This window comes from Nyctereutes procyonoides, unplaced genomic scaffold (genome assembly GCF_905146905.1).
Source record: "Nyctereutes procyonoides isolate TBG_1078 unplaced genomic scaffold, NYPRO_anot_genome, whole genome shotgun sequence".
Lineage (NCBI taxonomy): Eukaryota > Metazoa > Chordata > Mammalia > Carnivora > Canidae > Nyctereutes > Nyctereutes procyonoides.
Window position 1 is genome coordinate 10917788 of NW_026575049.1, and position 21207 is coordinate 10938994.

General features: G+C 37.9%; 1 protein-coding gene across 2 annotated transcripts in view; it reads left to right on the forward strand.

The window, feature by feature from the left end:
- Positions 1–17121, forward strand: part of NUP107 (nucleoporin 107) — a 49289-nt gene extending 32168 nt beyond the window's left edge. For both annotated transcript variants that reach the window (XM_055329312.1, XM_055329313.1), the window contains 11 exons: positions 3487–3556; positions 3862–3980; positions 5397–5435; positions 5739–5889; positions 6446–6558; positions 7457–7559; positions 8040–8200; positions 8955–9080; positions 10954–11067; positions 16256–16423; positions 16790–17121. In XM_055329312.1, the coding sequence (XP_055185287.1) occupies positions 3487–3556; positions 3862–3980; positions 5397–5435; positions 5739–5889; positions 6446–6558; positions 7457–7559; positions 8040–8200; positions 8955–9080; positions 10954–11067; positions 16256–16423; positions 16790–16897 (1272 nt within the window). In that variant the 3' untranslated portion in view covers positions 16898–17121. The remainder of the gene's footprint in view (positions 1–3486; positions 3557–3861; positions 3981–5396; positions 5436–5738; positions 5890–6445; positions 6559–7456; positions 7560–8039; positions 8201–8954; positions 9081–10953; positions 11068–16255; positions 16424–16789) is intronic.
- The last annotated feature ends 4086 nt before the right edge of the window (positions 17122–21207 follow it).

Genomic DNA, 21207 nt, shown 5'->3' on the forward strand with positions numbered 1-21207 from the left:
TTAAAAGCAAGAGATTTAAATCCATATTTAAATGATACATCATTTCTGTCTCTTTGGTTTAGGATTGGTATTACCTAAAAATAAGGCTAGGCCTGTAAGCTAATTTAATCCTTTCTTTTTGAAGAAGAAAAATTTTAGTGGAAAATTAACAAGACTTTTCCTAGATATTAATCTAATATTTTATTAAGTAGTATTCTCCTTTTTTTTTTAAATTTTATAAATTAATTTTTATTGGTGTTCAATTTACCAACATACAGAATAACACCCAGTGCTCATCCCGTCAAGTGTCCCCCTCAGTGCCCGTCACCCATTCACCCCCACCCCCCGCCCTCCTCCCCCTCCACCACCCCTAGTTCATTTCCCAGAGTTAGGAGTCTTTATGTTCTGTCTCCCTTTCTGATATTTCTCACACATTTCTTCTCCCTTCCCTTATATTCCTTTTCACTATTATTCATATTCCCCAAGTAGTATTCTCCTAAATAATTTTAAGTAACTGAAGTATGTAACAAAATAATCCAAAGATATAAAGCCTCTATAATAACTTCCTCTTCACTGCTTTATGGTTATTCTCATTCCTCAGAGATGATAAAATATATAGCTATGTAATCTTCCATATCTTTCTCCAAAATCTTAAAAAATGTATAAATAATGTAGATATCCCAAGGTAGAATTTTGATTTCTGTTGTTGTTTTTTGTATCATACTGCATACATTACAGCCTGGGGGGTGGGGTTGTTTTGTTTTGTTTTGTTTTTATTTATTTATTTACTTTTTTGAGAGAGAAGGAGAAAGAGATTGCGTGAGAGAGGAGCAGAGAGAATCTTAGGCTCCATGCCCAGTGCAGAACCCTAGCATGGAGCCTGACACAGGGCTCAACCTCATGACCTTGAGATCATGACCTGAGCTGAAATCAAGAGTTAGATGCATAATTGACTGAGCTGCTCAGGCTCCCTACTTGTTTTTTTTTTTGTTTGTTTTGTTGTATTTTTTTTTTCATGTAATGATATTTTCTCCAAGTTAGTGGATATAGATTTAATGTAACCTGCCTTACTCTTTTTTCATTTTTTTTATTCATGAGAGAGACTGAGAGAGAGGCAGAGACATAGGCAGAGGGAGAAGCAAGCTCCCTGCGGAGAGCCCCATGTGGGACTTGATCCCAGGACTCCGGGATCACGACCTGAGCCAAAGGCAGATGCCCAACTACTGAACCACCCAGGCGCCCCTGTTCTTTTTTAATCATTCCTTTTTTGATGGTATTTAGGTGGTTTCTAGCATTACAGTGAACATTTTTATATACATATATGCTTATCTATTAGTCCTGTTTTAGGGTAAGTGTTCTAAAAGCAGGGTTGCTGAGTTAGAGGATAGATGTAAATTAAATTAATTACCTTGTTGTAGCATTTAATTCATACTCCCATAAGTAGTTTATTGATATGGCCATTTCCCTGCAGTCTCACCAGTCCCAAATGTCACTTTTTGCTAATCCATCAAATTAGGTGGGAAATAGGAACTTACTGTTCTACTCTTATTTCTCTATTTTATAAGGCTGAGCAAGTTTTTCTATGCTTATTGACTGTTTGTAAATTTCCTATTCAGATCTTTTACCTACTTTTCTGTTGAGTTTTATCTTTTCCTTACTAGTATATATGATCTTTCTGTATAGTAAAGAAATGAATGCTTCTTCTGTCAACTGTTTATTTTATCAGTCTTGTTATTTTGGAGATTCCAGCTAATTAAAAGTAAAACAACAAAGTAAAGGAATAGATAAGGATGTTAGAAAAGGGGGAATATTTACATATGGTAAAAGTATAAATTTAGAAACTCAAGATTCAATCAGTTACTAGGATTAATAAAAGAATAATAAGACCTTTTAAGTACCTAAATTCAAGACATTTATCCGAAAAAAAATCATAGCCTGTCGGTACTTTCTATAACTAATTAGAAAAGGACTTAGTGCTCCCCCCAAAAAAGTCCCATTTAAATTATTGACCTAAAAAAAAAATTATTGACCTAAACTATAGGAATAGGAATAGGAATAAAATTGGTAAGGAGTTTGAGGACCTTCATATAGAAAATACAGAATCTTATTGGAAGACATGAGTAAATGTACCATGTTCCTGGATGAGAGGATATGATGTAAATATTAGCCATTCCAAAATTAACATAGATACCTAATAACTCCGATTATTTCTGAACAGAAGACTTTACAAGTAGAAGGATAAGTGAGAATGGCAAGAAAATTTGGAAAAGAATAATACACAGTATTTGCCTACTCAGTAATGAAACAATGTAATTAGATGCAAAACTATATGCAGTTAGCACAGGAATGAATAGATTAGTGAAACAGAGAAGTCCTTATTAGATCCAAGTATGTATTAAAACTTAATAGGTGATCGAAAACGATCTTTCATTTCAAAGGAAGAGGGACAGTTTATTTACATACATGGTATGCGCACGATTGACTTTCTATATGGAGGAAAACAGCTAAATCTCTACCTCACGCCACATATTAAAATCAGTTTCAGATGGAGCAAAAATTTGAATTTAAAAAATAATGAATGCTAAAAGAAAATTCAGATAACAAAATAAAAATTAAAATATATTTAACAAAAAAGAAACTATATGCTTCCAAACAATCCAGCAGGTCACTTTCAGTTGTTTTTTTTTTTTTTAATTTAATTTTATTTGTTTATTCATGAGAAACAGAGAGAGAGCGAGAGAGGCAGAGACACAGAGGGGGAAGCAGGCTCCACGCAGGGAGCCGGACATGGGACTCAATCCTGGGTCTCCAGGATCAGGCCCTGGGCCAAAGGTGGGGCTAAATCTCTGAGCCACCCGGGCTGTCCCTTCTTTTAGTTTTTTCTGCACTGTGTCTAATCACTATTTTGGTGGTTTGTGTTATGTTTGGTGCTGTGTACAGAAGAGAATGTGCAAGGAATGCTTTGAAGAAGTGCTGTTCATGTTCGAAGGAATCTTACAGTTTGTTTTGCTTCGGTTACATGTGCCCTTTCTGGCTCACCATGAAGTGCCAAGAAAAATAGCTAAAAAAAAATTTTTTTTAAAGATTTTATTTATTTATTCATGAGAGACAGAGAGAGAGAGAGGGGCAGACATACAGGCAAAGGGAGATGTAGGCTCCATGCAGGGAGCCTGACATGGGACTCGATCCCAGAATCCCAGGATCATACCCTGGGCCGAAGGCAGGCGCTAAACCACTGAGCCAGGGATCCCCAGTAAAATATTTTTTAAAAGAAGTTTAATAATATTCACAGAGATTAAATTGCTTTATCACAGTTCTCTACTTTCAAAGATTGTTGTTCACCTTGAGTTTATTTCAAAGGTATTGTCTTTCTCAAGTTTGTTTTGATCTTCTAAGACCAATCATATCTTCATGTAGTTTCAAAAGTTGATGATTTAATTTACTAATGAATACATACTATAGAATGATCATTGAAAGATTTATAGAAAATATAACAATTTTTTTCAGAGAGTTTTGGAAGAGAATCAAGAACATTATCATATAGTTCAAAAATTCCTTATCCTGGGAGACATTGATGGTAAGATACTATACTTTTATTTTACTTTCTATGAGTTCTTTGTTTTCTTGTGTCAATTTTGTAAAAAGTTATCAAAACAGTGCATGACTCACCACATCTTTGTACCAGCCTATTTGAATGCAACTATTAATTGTTAGATAATAGAGTTTGAATTTAATCCAGGGTCTGTTTTATATAGTGGTTATTAACAATGAGGTAGTGATTTCAGAGTACTCTAGGAATACAGTGAATATCCTTGGTAATGTTTATTTCTTTTCTTTTGATTTTTATCCCTATTGTTGAATTTTTGCTTTGATGGCTTGTAGGTTTGATGAATGAATTTAACAAATGGCTTTCCAAAAGCAGAAACAGTCTACCTGGACACCTCCTCCGCTTCATGACTCACCTCATTTTGTTTTTTCATACTCTGGGACTGCAGATCAAAGTAAATAAAAAAGAACAATTTACTCTCCTTTGCAAGGCTAATGCTATATGCTTCTCATTAGGAAAACATGCTACTTTGTTGTTTTCTAGAAATGGTGGTAAGGGTACAGAAGTCTTTTAAAAAAAGATTTTGCTTATTTGAGAGAGAGAGAGAACGAGTTGGGGGGAGGGGCAGACGGAGAAATAGACTGGCTGCTGAGCAGAGAACCCTATGCAGGGCTTGATCTCAGGACCCTGGGATCATGACCTGAACAGAAGGCAGATGCTTAACCAGCTGAGCCACCCAGGTGCCCCAGTACAGAAGTCTTGTATATAGTCTCCTATGGTCACTCAGTGATGACTCACGGTGGGTGGTCCTTTAGGGCTCTAGTCTGTGGATGCAGAATACCAGTAGTTATGTGGTTTTTTTTTTTTTTTTTTAAGTAATTCTTTTTAAAGATTTTATTTGAGAGAGAGAGAACACACATGCACAAGCAGGGAGAGGGACAGAGGGACATGCAAACTCCCTGATGAGCAGGGAGGCTGAGGTGGGCCTGGATCTCAGGATCCCGAGGTCATGACCTGAGCTGAAGTCAGGTGCTCAACCAGACTGAGCCACCCAGGTGCCCCTACATGGTTTTTAATAAATTCATAACTTTATCCTCAATCAGCTAAGCTAACTGAACCAGACTAATTTTTCTGTCTGAGGTTTTTATTTTTTATTTTTTTCATTTTTATTTTTATTATTTTTTAAAAATTTATTTATTTATTTATTTATTTATTTATTTATTTATTTATTTATTTATTTATTTATTTATTCATGAGAGACAGACAGAGAGAGAGAGAGAGAGGCAGAGACACACAGGCAGAGGGAGAAGCAGGCTCCATGCAGGGAGCCCGATGTGGGACTCAATCCCAGGTCTCCAGGATCAGGCCCTGGGCCGAAGGCAGGTACTAAACCACTGAGCCACCCAGGCTGCCCCTGTCTGAGGTTTTTAAACCTTTGTTTTCTTTTTTCTTTTTGTTTCTTTTTCCTAAATGATAACATTTTAGAGTACATGTAGAAGGCAGAACGATACAGTAGTTGAAAGCTTGGACTTTGGAGTAAGAATCCTGGGTTCACATCCTTACTCAACAGCTTCTAATATGTAATTCTGGGTAAATAAAACTTCTATAGTTTCCTTGTTTAGAAACTCTTTAGTTTCTTCCTCTATAAATTGTGAACAATGATACAATGATAGTAACCACCCACAAAGAGTTATAGAAAGTTAAATTGAGCAGTACATAAACTTTGTAAGCCCTTAGCCAAGCATATTGTTATTGCTTCATAGTAAATATTAAATTCATTAAATCATTTAATAGCAGAATTTTTATAGATACATTGCAGTACACATAAGCAATTGTGTTCATAATTGGATTATTATTATTTTTCTTGAAGGAAGAAGTTTCCATTGAAGTTTTAAAGACATACATACAGGTAAACTTTAAGAATCCACAATTTGTTTTTGTTTGTTTTTTACCATTTTGGTGGAAACAGAAATCATAATGGTAATGTTTTAATGTTCAGTGGCAGGAAAGTTATCAGAATCTGTAAGAGATCTTTTAATTATTATAAGTGTGTTTTATTTGGAATTTAAAATCATTCTGTTCAGTAGCACAAATCCACATCTCTATGAATCTCTTGTAAATATGTTCAGAATTTTGAAGTAAATTTTTAAAACACTGCTGATTCCAGAACCTGTTTTTTATTGACATATTTTAATCTTTTTCTGTTTTCTAGCTTTTAATAAATGAGAAGCACACAAATCTCATAGCATTTTATACCTGTCATTTGCCTCAAGACCTAGCTGTTGCCCAGTATGCATTATTTTTGGAAGGTGTTACAGAATTTGAGCAGCGCCACCAGTGCCTCGAGCTGGCTAAAGAAGCAGGTAAAAAATGGTTGAAAGTTTTTGTTGGACTTCACAGGCAAGTTATCATTTTGGCATTAGTAACATTAATCTTTCTAGTTTTAATTCCTTTTTCTCTTGATAGAAAAAAATGAAATTTTGATGAAATTCTGTTTTAGGAATAAAGTAAACTGTAACTCATGTATAAAATATTCTCATTGTGGGGATCCCTGGGTGGCGCAGCGGTTTGGCGCCTGCCTTTCACCCGGGGCGCGATCCTGGAGATTCGGGATCGGGTCCCGCGTCAGGCTCCCGGTGCATGGAGCCTGCTTCTCCCTCTGCCCGTGTCTCTGCCACTCTCTCTCTCTCTCTGTGTGTGACTATCATAAATAAATAAAAATTTAAAAAAAATATTCTCATTGTGGCATTTTCTTTTTTTCTTTCTTTTTTTTTGGCATTTTCTTTTATAATGTCTTCCATACTTCACGATATATTTTTAAAGAATTATTATCCAAGTTTACCAAATCATTGTGACTATTTAAAGAATATTAGTGTGAACAATTAAGTTTTATTTTTGTCTCTTAAAAAATTTTTTTAGATTTGGATATCGCAGCTATAACCAAGACTGTAGTTGAGAATATCCGAAAGAAAGATAATGGTGAATTCAGTCATCATGATGTGGCCCCAGCCCTGGATACCAGCACTACTGAGGTAACATGAGGGACAGGGGAGATGTGTGCGTGACTCCCAATAATCTGTTTTGTGGCTCCTTGGTAAACTTCCACCATAACATACTCTGGCTCCATTTTTTTTTATTTTTTTTATTTTTTTTAAGAATTGTTGTCAGCCAACACTTTGTTTTTGTTTTTGTTTTTTTTCAAAACCTTTTAAATTCTAAAAATTGGCAGCAGATTTAAGAACTTAATGTAAAAGGATTTAAATTACTTACAGTAGTATTGTGTTAAAGGAAGCTTCTTTAACAGAAAAAAGTGAGTGTTGGATTTTTGCTCATTGGATTATTCTAGATACTTGATCAATCACTGACTCTTAAGTAGTTTACTTATCCTGTTTTCAGAAAGAACATTTTACTTATTTATTTTTTAGATTTATTTATTTGTGAGCAAAAGTGCAAGCACAAGCGGAGGGGAGGGGCAGGAGGAGAGGGAGAAGCAGACCCTTCACTGAGCAGGAAGCCCAATGCAGGGCTCGATCCCAGGACCCTGAGATCATGACCCGAGCCGAAAGCAGACACTCAACCACTGAGCCACCCAGACGCCCTGAGAGAAAAACATTTTAGAATAGCACTTAAGGAATCACCTGGTTAAGTTGGTGGGGCATAGAATATTTAATTTCAAATTCACACTCCAGTAGGTTTTTTCTGTAATTTAATAGAGAATTATTAAGTGTGAAAAGAACCTAAGGAACGATAGATTCTTTCATAATTTTTTTATTCTTTCAAAATTTTGTATAACTTGAGAGAAAGTAATTTTTACTAGCAGTGCAGATGTAAGTTAATTCTACTAATTTGCAGAGTATATTAGAAAAAAGAAAATGGAAAAAAAAAAGAAAAAAGAAAATTGATATTTCTTTTTTCCAATTAAATGAACAGGAGGACCGTTTAAAAATTGATGTAATTGACTGGTTGGTATTTGACCCAGCACAGAGGGCGGAAGCACTAAAACAAGGCAATGCAATAATGAGAAAATTCTTGGGTATGCTTTATTTTAATATTCTTTTTACAAGTTTTTGTTCAAATCTATATATTCTTAAATGTTCTTTTGTTTCGTTTGTTTTTCTAATCCTTCCAATGGGGAGGGGAGGGCAGATGACAAAACAGCCATTCTTCTATATCCAACCTAGTATTATGAAACAAAACATTTAACAATGAAAATTCATTGTTTTAATCAGTTTTTCATATAGTCTCAAGGCTTTGGAAAATATAATTGCCTTAAGATATAAAAGTTGGTAAAAGCAACTGCATTAAATGAATCCTTTTGTGACTATCACACTGAAACAGGGAAAAGGCCTGGCCATTAAGTAGAAAGATCACTCAGACCTTTAACCGAAGTACTTTGGGACTTTTTGGAAGTTTACAGGTGACTGTAAAAGTTGCAAACCAATTAATTTGACTCCTTTAGAAACTATCGTATAGCAATTCACATACATTGAAAAACTGTGTATCTTTTTCACAGCGTCAAAAAAGCATGAAGCTGCGAAAGAAGTGTTTGTGAAAATTCCTCAGGATTCTATAGCAGAAATCTATAATCAGTGGGAGGAACAAGGAATGGAAAGTCCACTTCCTGCTGAAGATGATAATGCGATCAGAGAACATTTGTGCATTAGAGCTTACTTGGTGAGATTATAAAGAAAATCAGAAATGCGTCTATCTTCATGATGATTTTCTGATTCACTCTCAGACTTTGAACTGTTTTTCCAGAAGTAGTGACTGACTTACTATCTTATCTCCCTTGTGACTGTGGTACTGACTGATCCACAGAAGCATTGAAACCACAGTCTGGCCTTCATCAGCATAAGCTTCTAATTCATGCTAACCGACCTAGAATTTCTCACATGGTAGAGTGTGTGTGATATCTAAAACTTAGTTTTCTTAAGATTCTTTGAATGCTTGTGTCAACTTTTAATACTTCTTTTGGAGGGGGCAATAACAGAAAGACAAGATACTCTATAAATTTGTTATACCTAAAATCACAACATACTCATTTAAAATTCATTCAACAGATAATGAAGTAATTACATCAGGCGAGGTTTTAAGCTGCATCTGTGGATAGCAGTCTGTCCTTGCCCTCTAGAAGCTAACGGGCTAGTCCGGAAGACAGACAAGTAAACGTGTGTACATCATAGTGGTAACCGTCAAGATATGTATGACCAGAGGTGCCAGAAAACACAGTATATGTGTACCTTTCTGGTGTTTACCACTTGACAAAATATTTATTCACAATGATTTTTTAATGTGCAAAAAAGAGATACTGAACAGTTCTGTTTCTTAATGCTGCAAAATTATTTCTAAGAACTAATTTTAAAAACCGTATTGAACATATGGGAAACTTGAGGGTGTTTTGTATTTTCTATTTTATTTTACATTTTAGGAAGCCAATGAAACCTTCAATGAGTGGTTTAAGCATATGAATTCAGCTCCACAGAAACCTACTTTGATACCTCAAGCAACCTTTACCGAGAAAGTGGCTCATGAACATAAAGAAAAGAAATATGAGGTAAGTTGAATATAGATAAGACCTATATATTGTATTTGAAAAATACAGGTCATATATTTATCTTTCAGATTTTTATTTTTATTTTTTTTAATTTTTTTGTCTTATTTATTTATGATAGGCACACAGTGAGAGAGAGAGAGGCAGAGACACAGGCAGAGGGAGAAGCAGGCTCCATACACCGGGAGCCCGATGTGGGATTCGATCCCAGGTCTCCAGGATCGCGCCCTGGGCCAAAGGCAGGCGCCAAACCGCTGCGCCACCCAGGGATCCCTCTTTCAGATTTTTAAAAAAATGTTTTATTCCAGTATGTTGACATACACTGTTATATTAGTTGCAGGTGTACAACGTAGTGATTCCACATTTCACACAACACCCAGTACTCATCATAAGTGCATTCCTTTTTTTTTATTTTTTTATTTATTAAAGACTTTATTTATTTATTCATGAGAGGCACACAGAGAGAGAGAGAGAGAGAGAGAGAGAGAAGCAGAGGCACAGGCAGAGGGAGAAGCAGGCTCCATGCAGGGAGCCCGATGTGGGACTTGATCCCGGGACTCCAGGATCACGCCCTGAGCCAAAGGCAGATGCTTAACTGCTGAGCCACCCAGGGATCCCCCCCACCTCTTTTTTAAATATTTTATTTATTCATGAGAGACACAGAGAGAGAGAGAGAGAGATTGGCAGAGACACAGGGAGAGGGAGAAGCAGGCTCCACGCAGGAAGCCTGACATGGGACTCGATCCTGGGTCTCCAGGATCACACCCCTGGCTGAAGGTGGCGCTAAACTGCTGGGTTACCCGGGCTGCCCAAGGATTTTTTTTTTTTTTTTAAGATTTATTTATTTTATTTGAGAGAGTGAGCAAGAGAATGAGTGTGAGCAGGAGGTGGGTGGAAGGAGAGAATCTCAAGCAGATTCCCCTCAGTGCAGAGCCCATTGCTTTGCAGGGCTGCATCCTAACGACCCATGAGAACATGACCTGAGCCGAAACCAAGAGTTGGATGCCTGCCTGACTGAGCCACCCAGATGCTCCTCTCTTCTAGGATTTTTATGGTTTCAGATCTTACATTTAGGACTTTAGTCCATTTTATTTTTTAAGATTTTATTTATTTATTCATGAGAGACAGAGAGAGAGACAGAGACACAGGCAGAGGGAGAAGCAGGCTCTGTGCAGGAAGCCTGATGTGGGACTCGATCCCGGGAATCTGGGATCATGCCCCCAGCCAAAGGCAGGCACTCAACCGCTGAGCCACTTGGGTGTCCCTCTTTAATCCACTTTGAATGTTTGGTGTAAGAAAGTGGTCCAGTTACATTCTTTTGCATGTGGTTGTCCTGTTTTCCCAACACTGTTTTGTTAAAGAAACTGTCTTTTTCCCATTGGATGTTCTTTCCAGCTTTGTTGAAGATTAATTGACCATATAACTGTGGGTTAATCGGGTCATATATTTAAAGATATAATTACTTTAGCAGTTATAGTCTTACTATAACAGGTGATCTTTCTGTTAATGTTTTTTGAAAAAAAGCCATCTATTTACTTTTCTGCAGGTTATTAACCAAACATGAAAAATACCTTCAGGTTACATTAATGTTCATTTACGAAGTTAACATTTAAGTGTTTCATTTAACTGCAGTCTGTTGATACTTATTTTTGTATTTGACTAAAATCAACTCCATTTTTTTTTGTTTTATTTGTTTAAATAATTTCTACATCCCTGTGGGGCTTGAACTCACAACCCTGAGATCAAGAGTTGCATGCTCCTCCAACAAGTCAGCTCTTTAGAATGATGTTCCATGTAAATATTCCTTCTGTACTTTTACACATACATTATTTATTGGTTTTAGTCTGTTAATATGTCTGCCTTTTTTGTTTTACAGATGGATTATGTTATTTGGAAAGGGCATTTGGATGCCCTAACTGCCGATGTGAAGGAGAAAATGTACAATGTCTTGTTGTTTGTTGATGGAGGCTGGATGGTGGATGTTAGAGAGGTAAGCTCTGTACATTGTGTACAGCTAAAAAAAATCTTTTTTCAAAGGTTCTTTCTGTGAATAGGGCATCTATGGATGGATATATATATACACACATATATACACACACGTGTGTGTGTAGATATGTATGTATATATAAAACCTTTGTACTTTAAACATCTCATAATTTAAAGTTACTTTTTTTCTTTTTTTTTTTTTAATTTTTATTTATTTATGATAGTCACAGAGAGAGAGGCAGAGACATAGGCAGAGGGAGAAGCAGTCTCCATGTACCGGGATCCCGATGTGGGATTCGATCCCGGGTCTCCAGGATCGCGCCCTGGGCCAAAGGCAGGCGCCAAACCGCTGCGCCACCCAGGGATCCCCAAGTTACTTTTTTTTCAACAACAAAAAGAAGCAGCCTTGGACTTTTATCTAGGAAGAATTGGAAAGCGTTTGGATGTGTCCCCGTTATTTAACAAATAATAACAATGATTATTATACTATCTTGAACAAATACAACACATTGAGCCAACGGTCCTTTGGATCCTCATAAAGTGAAATATTAAGGAAGACAGATTCTCAGTACATGCTCTGAGTTTGAATTTCAGAAACTCTAATTCCGGTTCTTAGGAATTTCCTTTATAACAAGTAGTTTTGCCCCAACCCTGCTTAGGAACCAAGAACAAAGGGCTATCTCAACTGATGATTTTCATATAGCGTTTCAGATGTTTGTCCCTGGGGACCAATCATAACTTAAACTTAGATTGAAAATACTAACTGGAGAATAGAAATCTTGGACTCTTGAATAAACTGTTTTTTCAGATTTAAGATGTTCATTCAGGATACTAAAATGTAATTTTTTAAAATGCTGGACCTAAAAATTTAATTATATGTGTATTTAACTCAATTTAAGGATACAAAGATCAGTCTAGTAGCTGTGATCTCACCTCTGAGCTATCCACTTAAATGACCTGGAAGGCTTTTAAAAAATACTGGGCTCCACTCTCAGAGATTCTGTCCTAATTGATCTGAGGTAGAGCTGGGTTGTGTTGTTTTGTTTTATTGTAGTCTACTGGAGAGCTTAAATATGTATCCTGGGTTGAGATGAATAGAAAAAGTACTAGATGCCATTAAGAAAAGCACAGGTTAGTATTTTGTGATTTCAGGGAAAGAAGAGGTTGCTTTTATGTGAAAGAGGTCTAGACCGGATGTTTGGAAGGTGTAGCATTTGACTGATTTCTGAAGAATGGGGTAGAAGCTGGATGAGCTGAGGGGAAAGGAAGGATAGTGCGGGTAACTGTCGTGTGAGCAGAAGATGCTGGGGCCTGATCCTCAGATGTAACAGAAACCAGCTTTGCCCCTGCAGACCTCATGATCTGTCCAGGGGAACTGGAAGCGCTGGATTCTTGGAGATACAAGTTGCAGTAGTATTTTGAGTAGAGAAAACCGTAGGAGCATTCTTGGTATCTTCTGCTGTTCTCCATATGCTGATATATTCACTATTGTTATTTTTAAGATGCTACATTTTTCTAGCTCTTCCAGCTTCCCTTTCTGAACAGAAGCAAAAAACAATAGGGAATAAAGCTAGACTAGATTTGAACCCCTATTTACTACTATTCCTGATACAGTAATTGCCTTACAATTCTTCATAAAGTTCATAATAGAACACTGTTGAATTCATAGTTTTGAACATTCAGCAGGTTGCTTGAGCTAGATTTTTCTTTTCTGATCCTTGCTGGTGTCATGAAGATAACATTTTAGTGCTGCACAGTGCTACTTTTAAGTATCATTTACATTTTGAAAAGACGTGAGTGCCTTATTTATACGTAAATCTCTGTTCTAATCATTAACCTTAGTAGGTTAGATAATGAAAATCACAAAATAGTCTGGAAATTGTAAAAATAGAGTTGGAATGGAAGGCAGTGAATGATACCATTGTGTTTTATCAAATATTTAAAAATCAATACTCAGACTCAGTCACTTCAAATCTAATCCAGAAGAGATTTCTTGAACAATCAAATGATAAATAATGATATTTTGAGTCCCCTCCCTTGAGTTTACCTAATACTCTTAGATATTCAATAAAGTAGGGAATTACTCGAGGTTCCTGCTGGCACATGTAGCACTTGTATAAGAATTGGAGAATGGTGCCCCTTCTCTTACAGAGATCAGTTCTGTGCCGAGTGCCCATGACATGTAGAGCGGAGCACAGGCTGGACCCCAGTGCCTCTCGCTCGCCAGGCCAGCCCCCCTGGGGCAAGGCACAGCTGCACAGAATAGCCCTGGCACCACACGCCGTCTCTTGTAGCCACAGCTCGAGCTTTTACAGAGCAGTACCGCAGTCCCATTTGTGTTAGAGGCTGGCGGCACACAGGGCTGGCGGGGGCTTGGAGCAGCCAGCTTGTCCTTACCTGCCTTTCGCCACCTCGGCCTCCACCACGCTCTAGTTGAAGCCTCGTCTTCCCTGTCTTCCTTATACAGCTTCAGCATCTAGATCAGCTAGTAATCCTTTTTTTATTTATTTATTTATTTATTTATTTATTTATTTATTTATTTATTTATTTATTTATTTATGATAGTCACACAGAGAGAGAGAGAGGCAGAGACACAGGCAGAGAGAGAAGCAGGCTCCATGCACCGGGAGCCCGACGTGGGATTCGATCCCGGGTCTCCAGGATCACGCCCTGGGCCAAAGGCAGGCGCTAAACCGCTGCGCCACCCAGGGATCCCCTAGTAATCCTTTTAAATTGGACTAGATGTTCCTCTTCAACATAAAATCTTCAGATGACTCCTCATTACACTTTGAATATAATTCAGAGTTCTTTTTTTTTAATTTTTTTTAATTTTTTTATTTATTTATGATAGTCACACAGAGAGAGAGAGAGAGAGGCAGAGACATAGGCAGAGGGAGAAGCAGGCTCCATGCACCGGGAGCCCGACGTGGGATTCGATCCAGGGTCTCCAGGATTGCGCCCTGGGCCAAAGGCAGGCGCCAAACCGCTGCGCCACCCAGGGATCCCCAGAGTTCTTTTCTTGACATACAAGATGGCACATACGCTGGACCTTGTCTGCCCCCTCCCCCCCCGTCTTGTATCCTGTTCCCCCCTCCCCACTGCACTTTAGCCTCTGGGCCTCTTTCCCCAAGATAACTGTATGGATGGCTCAGTGTCCTCTCTCTTTAGAGACCCTCCGCCTCCCCCAACCGTCCTGTATCACTTTCTCATTTCCCCCCATTGGGCTTCCTCCTGGCAGTTACATAGAATGTATAATGTGTATTTATTTGCTCCATTAGGATGTAGACTTCATGAAGGCAGCAACATTCTTTCCTTCACCTCTCTGACTTTGGTACTTAAGTTAATGCCTGGAACATAGGAGGCTTTCAGAAAATATTTGGTACATTTAGTGAATTACTGAGGTGAGTGCGCTGTCTTCATATTATGGATACCTATAATATCAGTGCAGCTCAACTCCTGCCGTCAGCACATACCAGGCCCTAATGGGAAGGATGTTTTAATTTTATATATTTACAGGATTTTTCAGAGCTTCTGTTCATTCTGATGACAAAAATAGCTTAACTTGCAGAGAGCTATTTACTTCCTCTTTGCGGCAAATTGCCGGGCCCATGAGGCACGGTTCAGGATGCGTCTGGTATAGGAATCCATTTTAGTTATCAGAAGAGGTTACCCATGATACCCCCTTGATATTTGTCAGCAACAGGACCAAGAAGAAGCAGGTGCCAGAATGCATCCATGAGATGAGATGCCTGTACTAGCCCTGTGGTTACTTTCAGGTGACGCCCCTAGGAGCCCGGGGCGCTTTGCCCCTTTAGCATGGGGCGGGTAAAGACTGCAGTGGAGCACAGATGAGTGACGCAGAAGGAAGCAGTTCTCATTCTTAACAGGCTCCGGGGAGAAACAACTAATTTGAATTATGAATAAGCCCTTCGGTTTTAAATCCACCTCTAAAGGTAGTGAGTGCCTATTTGAGAAAAGAAATGAAAGTGCTTTCCCTTTTAAGGTTAAGAAAACACAAAGCATGCGTTTTAATATTTACATCTCAAAACAAGACTAAATGATTGATAGTACTATTTCCCTACGTGTGGAAGCCCGACTTAGGGCAGCCTAATTAGTGCAGTCACTTGCTGGTGGAGAATTACCACGTTACATTTGGCTGCTTCATGCCTCCACGTGCATCTGCCTTTGAAAAATGCTTTAGCCACCTAATATTGTAGACTGTCACATGAAGATACTTTCACTGATTAATATAAATTGTCATAACAAAAAAAAACTTCTAAACTTACAAGGTACTGCTTTACAAAAAACTAATTAGATATTTTATTAGGCTTTTCTAAAGACCAGATATTTAGCTTGTCTTGTTTTCTGTTTTGTCGTATGCTATGAAATCTCTGAATTTCCTTTCTATTTTTAAGATTATTTCATAAATTCTAAGGTTGGGTCCTTTTTAAAATTATTTTAATGATTTTAATTTTCACATCTGTTGCAAGAAAATATATCGGGTACGTTCCTGTACTCTTAACGCCCATGTAAGTTTTTAGAGAGGCCCATATGTATATACTTAGAAAGGCTAATTGTTTTCTCCACATTAAGTTTTCCTCATATATCTGTTAGTTCTGTCTCATTAATTGTATTATTCAAATCTATAGGTTCTTTTAGCTTTTCTATTTTTGAAAAGTTCTACAAACGAATGGTAAATTCACATTGCTTAAAAACAAAGTTTGCAGTGATTGTTTCTCCGTATGCCTCTCCCCCGGTCCCAGACCTTCTCCCCAGCAGCAATCAGCACCATCAGTTTGCTGTGCCCTCTCAGATGTATTTCTGTCTGTACACATCCAGGGGAACAGTGCTGCTTTTCTGTTCCCAGTTCTGTTCCAGTGGTATTTAGTCTCTTAATTCTTTGTGCTTTAAGCATGTTTTTATTCAGGACATAAATAAGCATTAGAAATACAAGTTCAGAGCATTTTGTTTTCATTGTCAGACCTGGTACTCCTCTGTGGTATATTTTGTTTACCTTCATGTTGTTCTACAAGAAATCCATGACTCTAGCTATCATGATTAAAATCCTACCTTGTTTTATTTTTAATGGACATCATAAGCTTTAGAGAACCTGTTGCATTTTGGTTTTGATTCAGTACTTGATTTTTTTTTTATAACAGTAGTTATAGTGACAACTTCATGTCTGACTCTAGGATGCTGAAGAAGACCATGAAAGGACACATCAGATGGTTTCATTGAGAAAGCTTTGTCTGCCAATGTTGTGTTTTCTGCTTCATACTATACTGCACAGTACCGGTCAGTATCAGGAATGCTTGCAGTTAGCAGATATGGTATCCTCTGAGCGCCACAAACTGTATTTGGTAAGTTCTAGAGCATTTGCCGTTTTAAATTTTAGTGATTTGATAAGCTCTGTGATAATATTTGATTTTGTGAGATGTGTTTACATTTTTTAGGTGTTCTTAGATTTTCTCAAAGCAACAGTCCATTTCTAATGTTTGCTCTCTTTTTTTTTGAAAATGTGTACATATTTGTAAACACTTAGAAGTAAATAGATTGGCTCAGAGAAATAGCTTTGAAGTTCTTGGACCATGCTAATAACATTCTGGCCTTCAGCTACATAAATCTTAGATCTCTTCTTATATTAAGCTAATCAGGTTAAGTGACTCTAAATTCATAGTCTCTCTTGTTCTAATTCTTAACTTTTTTTTTTCTTTTCTTAAAATCAGGTATTTTCTAAGGAAGAACTAAGGAAATTGTTGCAGAAGTTAAGGGATTCCTCTCTCATGCTCCTAGACCAGGGACTTGATCCATTAGGATATGAAATTCAGTCATAATCCGTCCACTCTGCAATCTCACTAATTTCTATGATAAATGGAGTTTCTTGTAAAATATACATATTTGTAACTACTGGGTTTTTTCTTTTGCACTGTCATGGGGAAAATAAGAATTTAGACATTTGAATTTTGTATTTTTCAGAATATTATGGTGATACTTAGGAATTTTAATGTATTATATCAGTATTTCCCTGTTTATTAATAAAATCGTGTTAAAAATATAATTTTTTTGTTCTGGTAAGTCCCAGGATTGTCTCTTATGTAATAAGAAATTAGATTTCCTATTACTGTACTTTTCTCCTGTGATCATAAGTACTCTGATATCTTAAAATTATAAAGATGGAAAGTAGATTGATTTCTAAGCCAGGTAGGTAATTTCTTATAAAATTTAGTATTTTAGGGATCCCTGGGTGGCGCAGCGGTTTGGCACCTGCCTTTGGTCCAGGGTGCGATCCTGGAGACCCGGGATCGAATCCCACATCGGGCTCCCGGTGCATGGAGCCTGCTTCTCCCTCTGCCTATGTCTCTGCCTCTCTCTCTCTCTCTCTCTGTGACTATTATAAATAAATTAAAAAAATAAAAATAAAATAAAATTTAGTATTTTAAAAAAATACTATAGTTAAAATGGAGCAAGACTTTTGTCTAATATTATGTTACTGTTTTATTTTGAAAACATTTGTCTTTTATTAACTCTCATTCAGCAAACTGGCTACTAAATTAAGTTGGATCTTGTGCAGACTTACAGTGTCTGGTACACAGTAAGCACGGAATAAATTGGGAAATACAAAATAAGTGGAATCTAGCTCAGCTCTTTAAGTAGGGGAAATACAAGAAATACATTTTTTTAAATGCTGTTAAAAAATGCAAGTAATTTGTGCAAGAAGAAACTATTTCCAGGTAAGAGGTCTCTGAGGAAGTAGCAGTAGAGCTGCTGTTTGAATAGTGCACTGAATTCGCAAGGGCAAAGATAAAGCACAAGAAGAGTGAGGCACCGCATATTGGGAAATCAGTATGAGCAAGGCCCAGAAATGGAAATGCATGTTAATGAATCAGTAAGAATTTTTTCTTTCTTTCTTTCTTCTTTCTTTCTTTCTTTCTTTCTTTCTTTCTTTCTTTCTTCTTCTTTCTTTCTTTCTTTCTTCTTTCTTTCTTTTTTTTTAAAGATTTATTTATTAATGAGAGACGGAGATAGAGAGAGAGAGAGAGAGAGAGAGGCAGAGACACAGGCAGAGGGAGAAGCAGGCTCCATGCAGGGAGTCTGACACGGGACTCGATACCAGATCTCCAGAATCACGCCCTGGGTTGAAGGCGGCGCCAAACCGCTGAGCTGAGCCACCCGGGCTGCCCTTTTCTTTTTTTTTTAGAGACCAAGAGATATGCAAGAATGCAGGGGTTGGGGTGAGGATGGGAGAGACAGAGAATCTTTTTTTTTTTTTTTTTTTTTTTTTTTGAGACCAAGACTCTTAAGCAGACTCCACGCCTAGTGAGGAGCTCAACACACCCTGAAATCATGACCTGAGCTGAAAATAAGAGTTGGACGCTTAACTGTCTGAGCCACCCAGGCACCCCATACCTGAGCAACTGACATATATTGCTGGGGGAATATAAAATGGTACCATTTTGAGGAAAAGTTCTGATTTTCTTAAATCAATCCTTTTATTTTTTTTTATTTTTAAATTTTTATTTATTTATGAGAGACGGGGGGGGTGGGGGGGCACAGAGACACAGGCAGAGGGAGAAGCAGGCTCCATACAGGGAGCCCGACATGGGACTCGATCCTGGGTCCCCAGGATCAGGCTCTGGGCTAAAGGCGGTACTAAACTGTTGAGCCACCCGGGCTGCCCATCACCAATCCTTTTAACCTAGAAATTTCACTCCTATATTTATTCAAGAGAAATGAAAATAAATCCCACAAAAATACCTGTGCAAATATATTCATAGCAGCATTATTTATAATGGCCCCAAACTGGAAAAGACCCAAATGACCATCAATAGAATGACTAAATGAGCTGTTATGTTCATATGAAACAGTACTCAGCAATATAAAAAAAGAACTGCTCTACTCACCAAAAGAACCTAAACACCAGACGTATACACTATGATCTACTTATATGAAATTCTAGTACAGTTAAAACCATGAAGGAAAATCAAAACAGTGGTTTCCTCTTAGGGGTGAGAAGGTGGGGATTTTCTAGGGCATTTTGTGAGGTGATGGAAATGTACTGTATCTTAGGGGTGTGTGTTAACGTGGGTGCATCTGTTTATCAAAAAAAATGCACAGTTTAGATTACTTCATTTAAGTGAATGTAAATTTACTTTTGAAAGATCAAATGGAGGGATAAGAAGTAGGTACACATGAAAATGGCAGCAGGTGAAACCACGTGATGGGTATTTTAACTTTGCACAAGTTTGGGATTTTCCATAATATAAATGAGGAAAAATGGGCCGGGAGCCAGAAAGATTTGGGTTGGAATCTTACTCTCATCCCTCTAGCTGCAAGGCAACAGCCATGAACCTCTATTTTCAACGTCTGTAAATAAGAAGGATTATAATCCCATTTTAGGACAAGTAAGGATTAGGACTCCTATGCTTTGTGAAGGAGGGAGAGAAAGCTGCTTAACCAATTCAATCAGTTGGAGAGTGGCAGGTTCCAGAACAGTAGAAAACTGGACTAATGGAGCACCTGGGTGACTTAGTTAAATGTGTGCCTTTGGCTCAGGTCATGATTCCAGGGTCTTGGATTGAGTGCTGCTGAGCAGGGAGCCTGCTTCTCCCTCTGCCTGCCACTCCTCCTGCTTGTGTTCACATGCTCTGTCAAATAAACAAAAGAAAAAAGGAAGGAAGAAGGAAGGAAGGAAGGAAGGAAGGAAGGAAGGAAGGAAGGAAGGAAGGAAGGAAGGAAGGAAGGAAGGAAAAGAGAAAGAAGAAAGAAAGGAAAGAAAGAAAAAGAAAAAGGGAGGGAGGGAGAACTGGATTAATGATGGCAAAGATGGGGTTAGGCTCAGTAACCCTAACCCAATAGGCATTTGAAATCCACTAGATACTGTTCTATTTCAATCCAAATATCAGGTTTCATATCAATTATTTTCAAATACTGCAAGATACATAGATGAATGATAAAAAACAGGTTATCATTCCCGCTAGGATTATCAGTCCGAATCTATAACCACAAGAAGACAATGAATGGAGTGGACTAAATGAAGACAGGGTCCCACGGCTCTTAATTAGGGAGCAGGGGAGGGTGAACATTGTAAATCACTGATTAGAGGGTTCTGTCGGCCCAAACCAAAAGGGAGGATGGCAATATAAACGGGCGGTGGTAAGGGCACCCAGTAGGGTAAGAATCCATAGAATTTGGTGGCAGGATAGGAAAAAGTCCTCAGGAAGACCGAGTTAGGAAAACTAGTCCTTAGACTTTGCCTAATTCTCATTCTCAAATCTTAAAAGATTCATCTCCTTGGGGAGCTCCTTGACCACCTACTCCTCCCCAGGTTTAGATCCGATGGTCTTTTTATACTTTCGCACGACCCTATTTTGTTACTTCAAAATACTTGTTACAGTTGCCTACTGTTCACTACCAGTTGTCATTAAATTCTATGAGAGAGGGTCGGTCTGGTTTTTCCCTCCACTATCTTCCAGGTGCCAAGTTTAGTGCCTGGGATAAAATAACACATGCTCAATATTTGAATAATTCTTACCAAAAAAAAAGGAAATTAAAACTACTTAGGAATTAAAGACAGAATATTACACTATCCTGAGGACTGTTGATAAAGCTATTCTCAGAGGGGACACTCACAGCCTAAGTTCTTTTATTAAATTTATTTTCTCAGAGATTTTATGTATTTTAGAGCAAGCATGCCCCAGTGAGCAGGGGGTGAGGAGCAGAAAGGGAGGGAGAGGGAAAGGGAAACAACCTCCAGTGGACTCGGTCACTGGGCACAGAGCCCCAGCCTAGGGACTCCATCCTGCCACCGAGATCATGACCTGCGCTGACACCAAGAGTCGGGCTCAACCCAATGAGCCACTTACGCACCCCTAAGTCCTTTTATTTTTAAATAAAGGACTGAACATCCTATTCAAGAAATGAAAGTAACTTGAATCACAATCACTAGAAGTAACCTTTGGAAAAAGTCCAATAAAATAGACAAATCAAGAGACAAGACCCAATTTTCAGAATGTGATTATTCTATACAACTCTAGCCAAGTGTATTAAGGCATTGCAGTTAAATGGGCATTTTAAAATCTTTTTTTTTTAAAAAAGATTTATTCATGACAGGCACACACAAACACAGAGGTAGAGACCTAGGCAC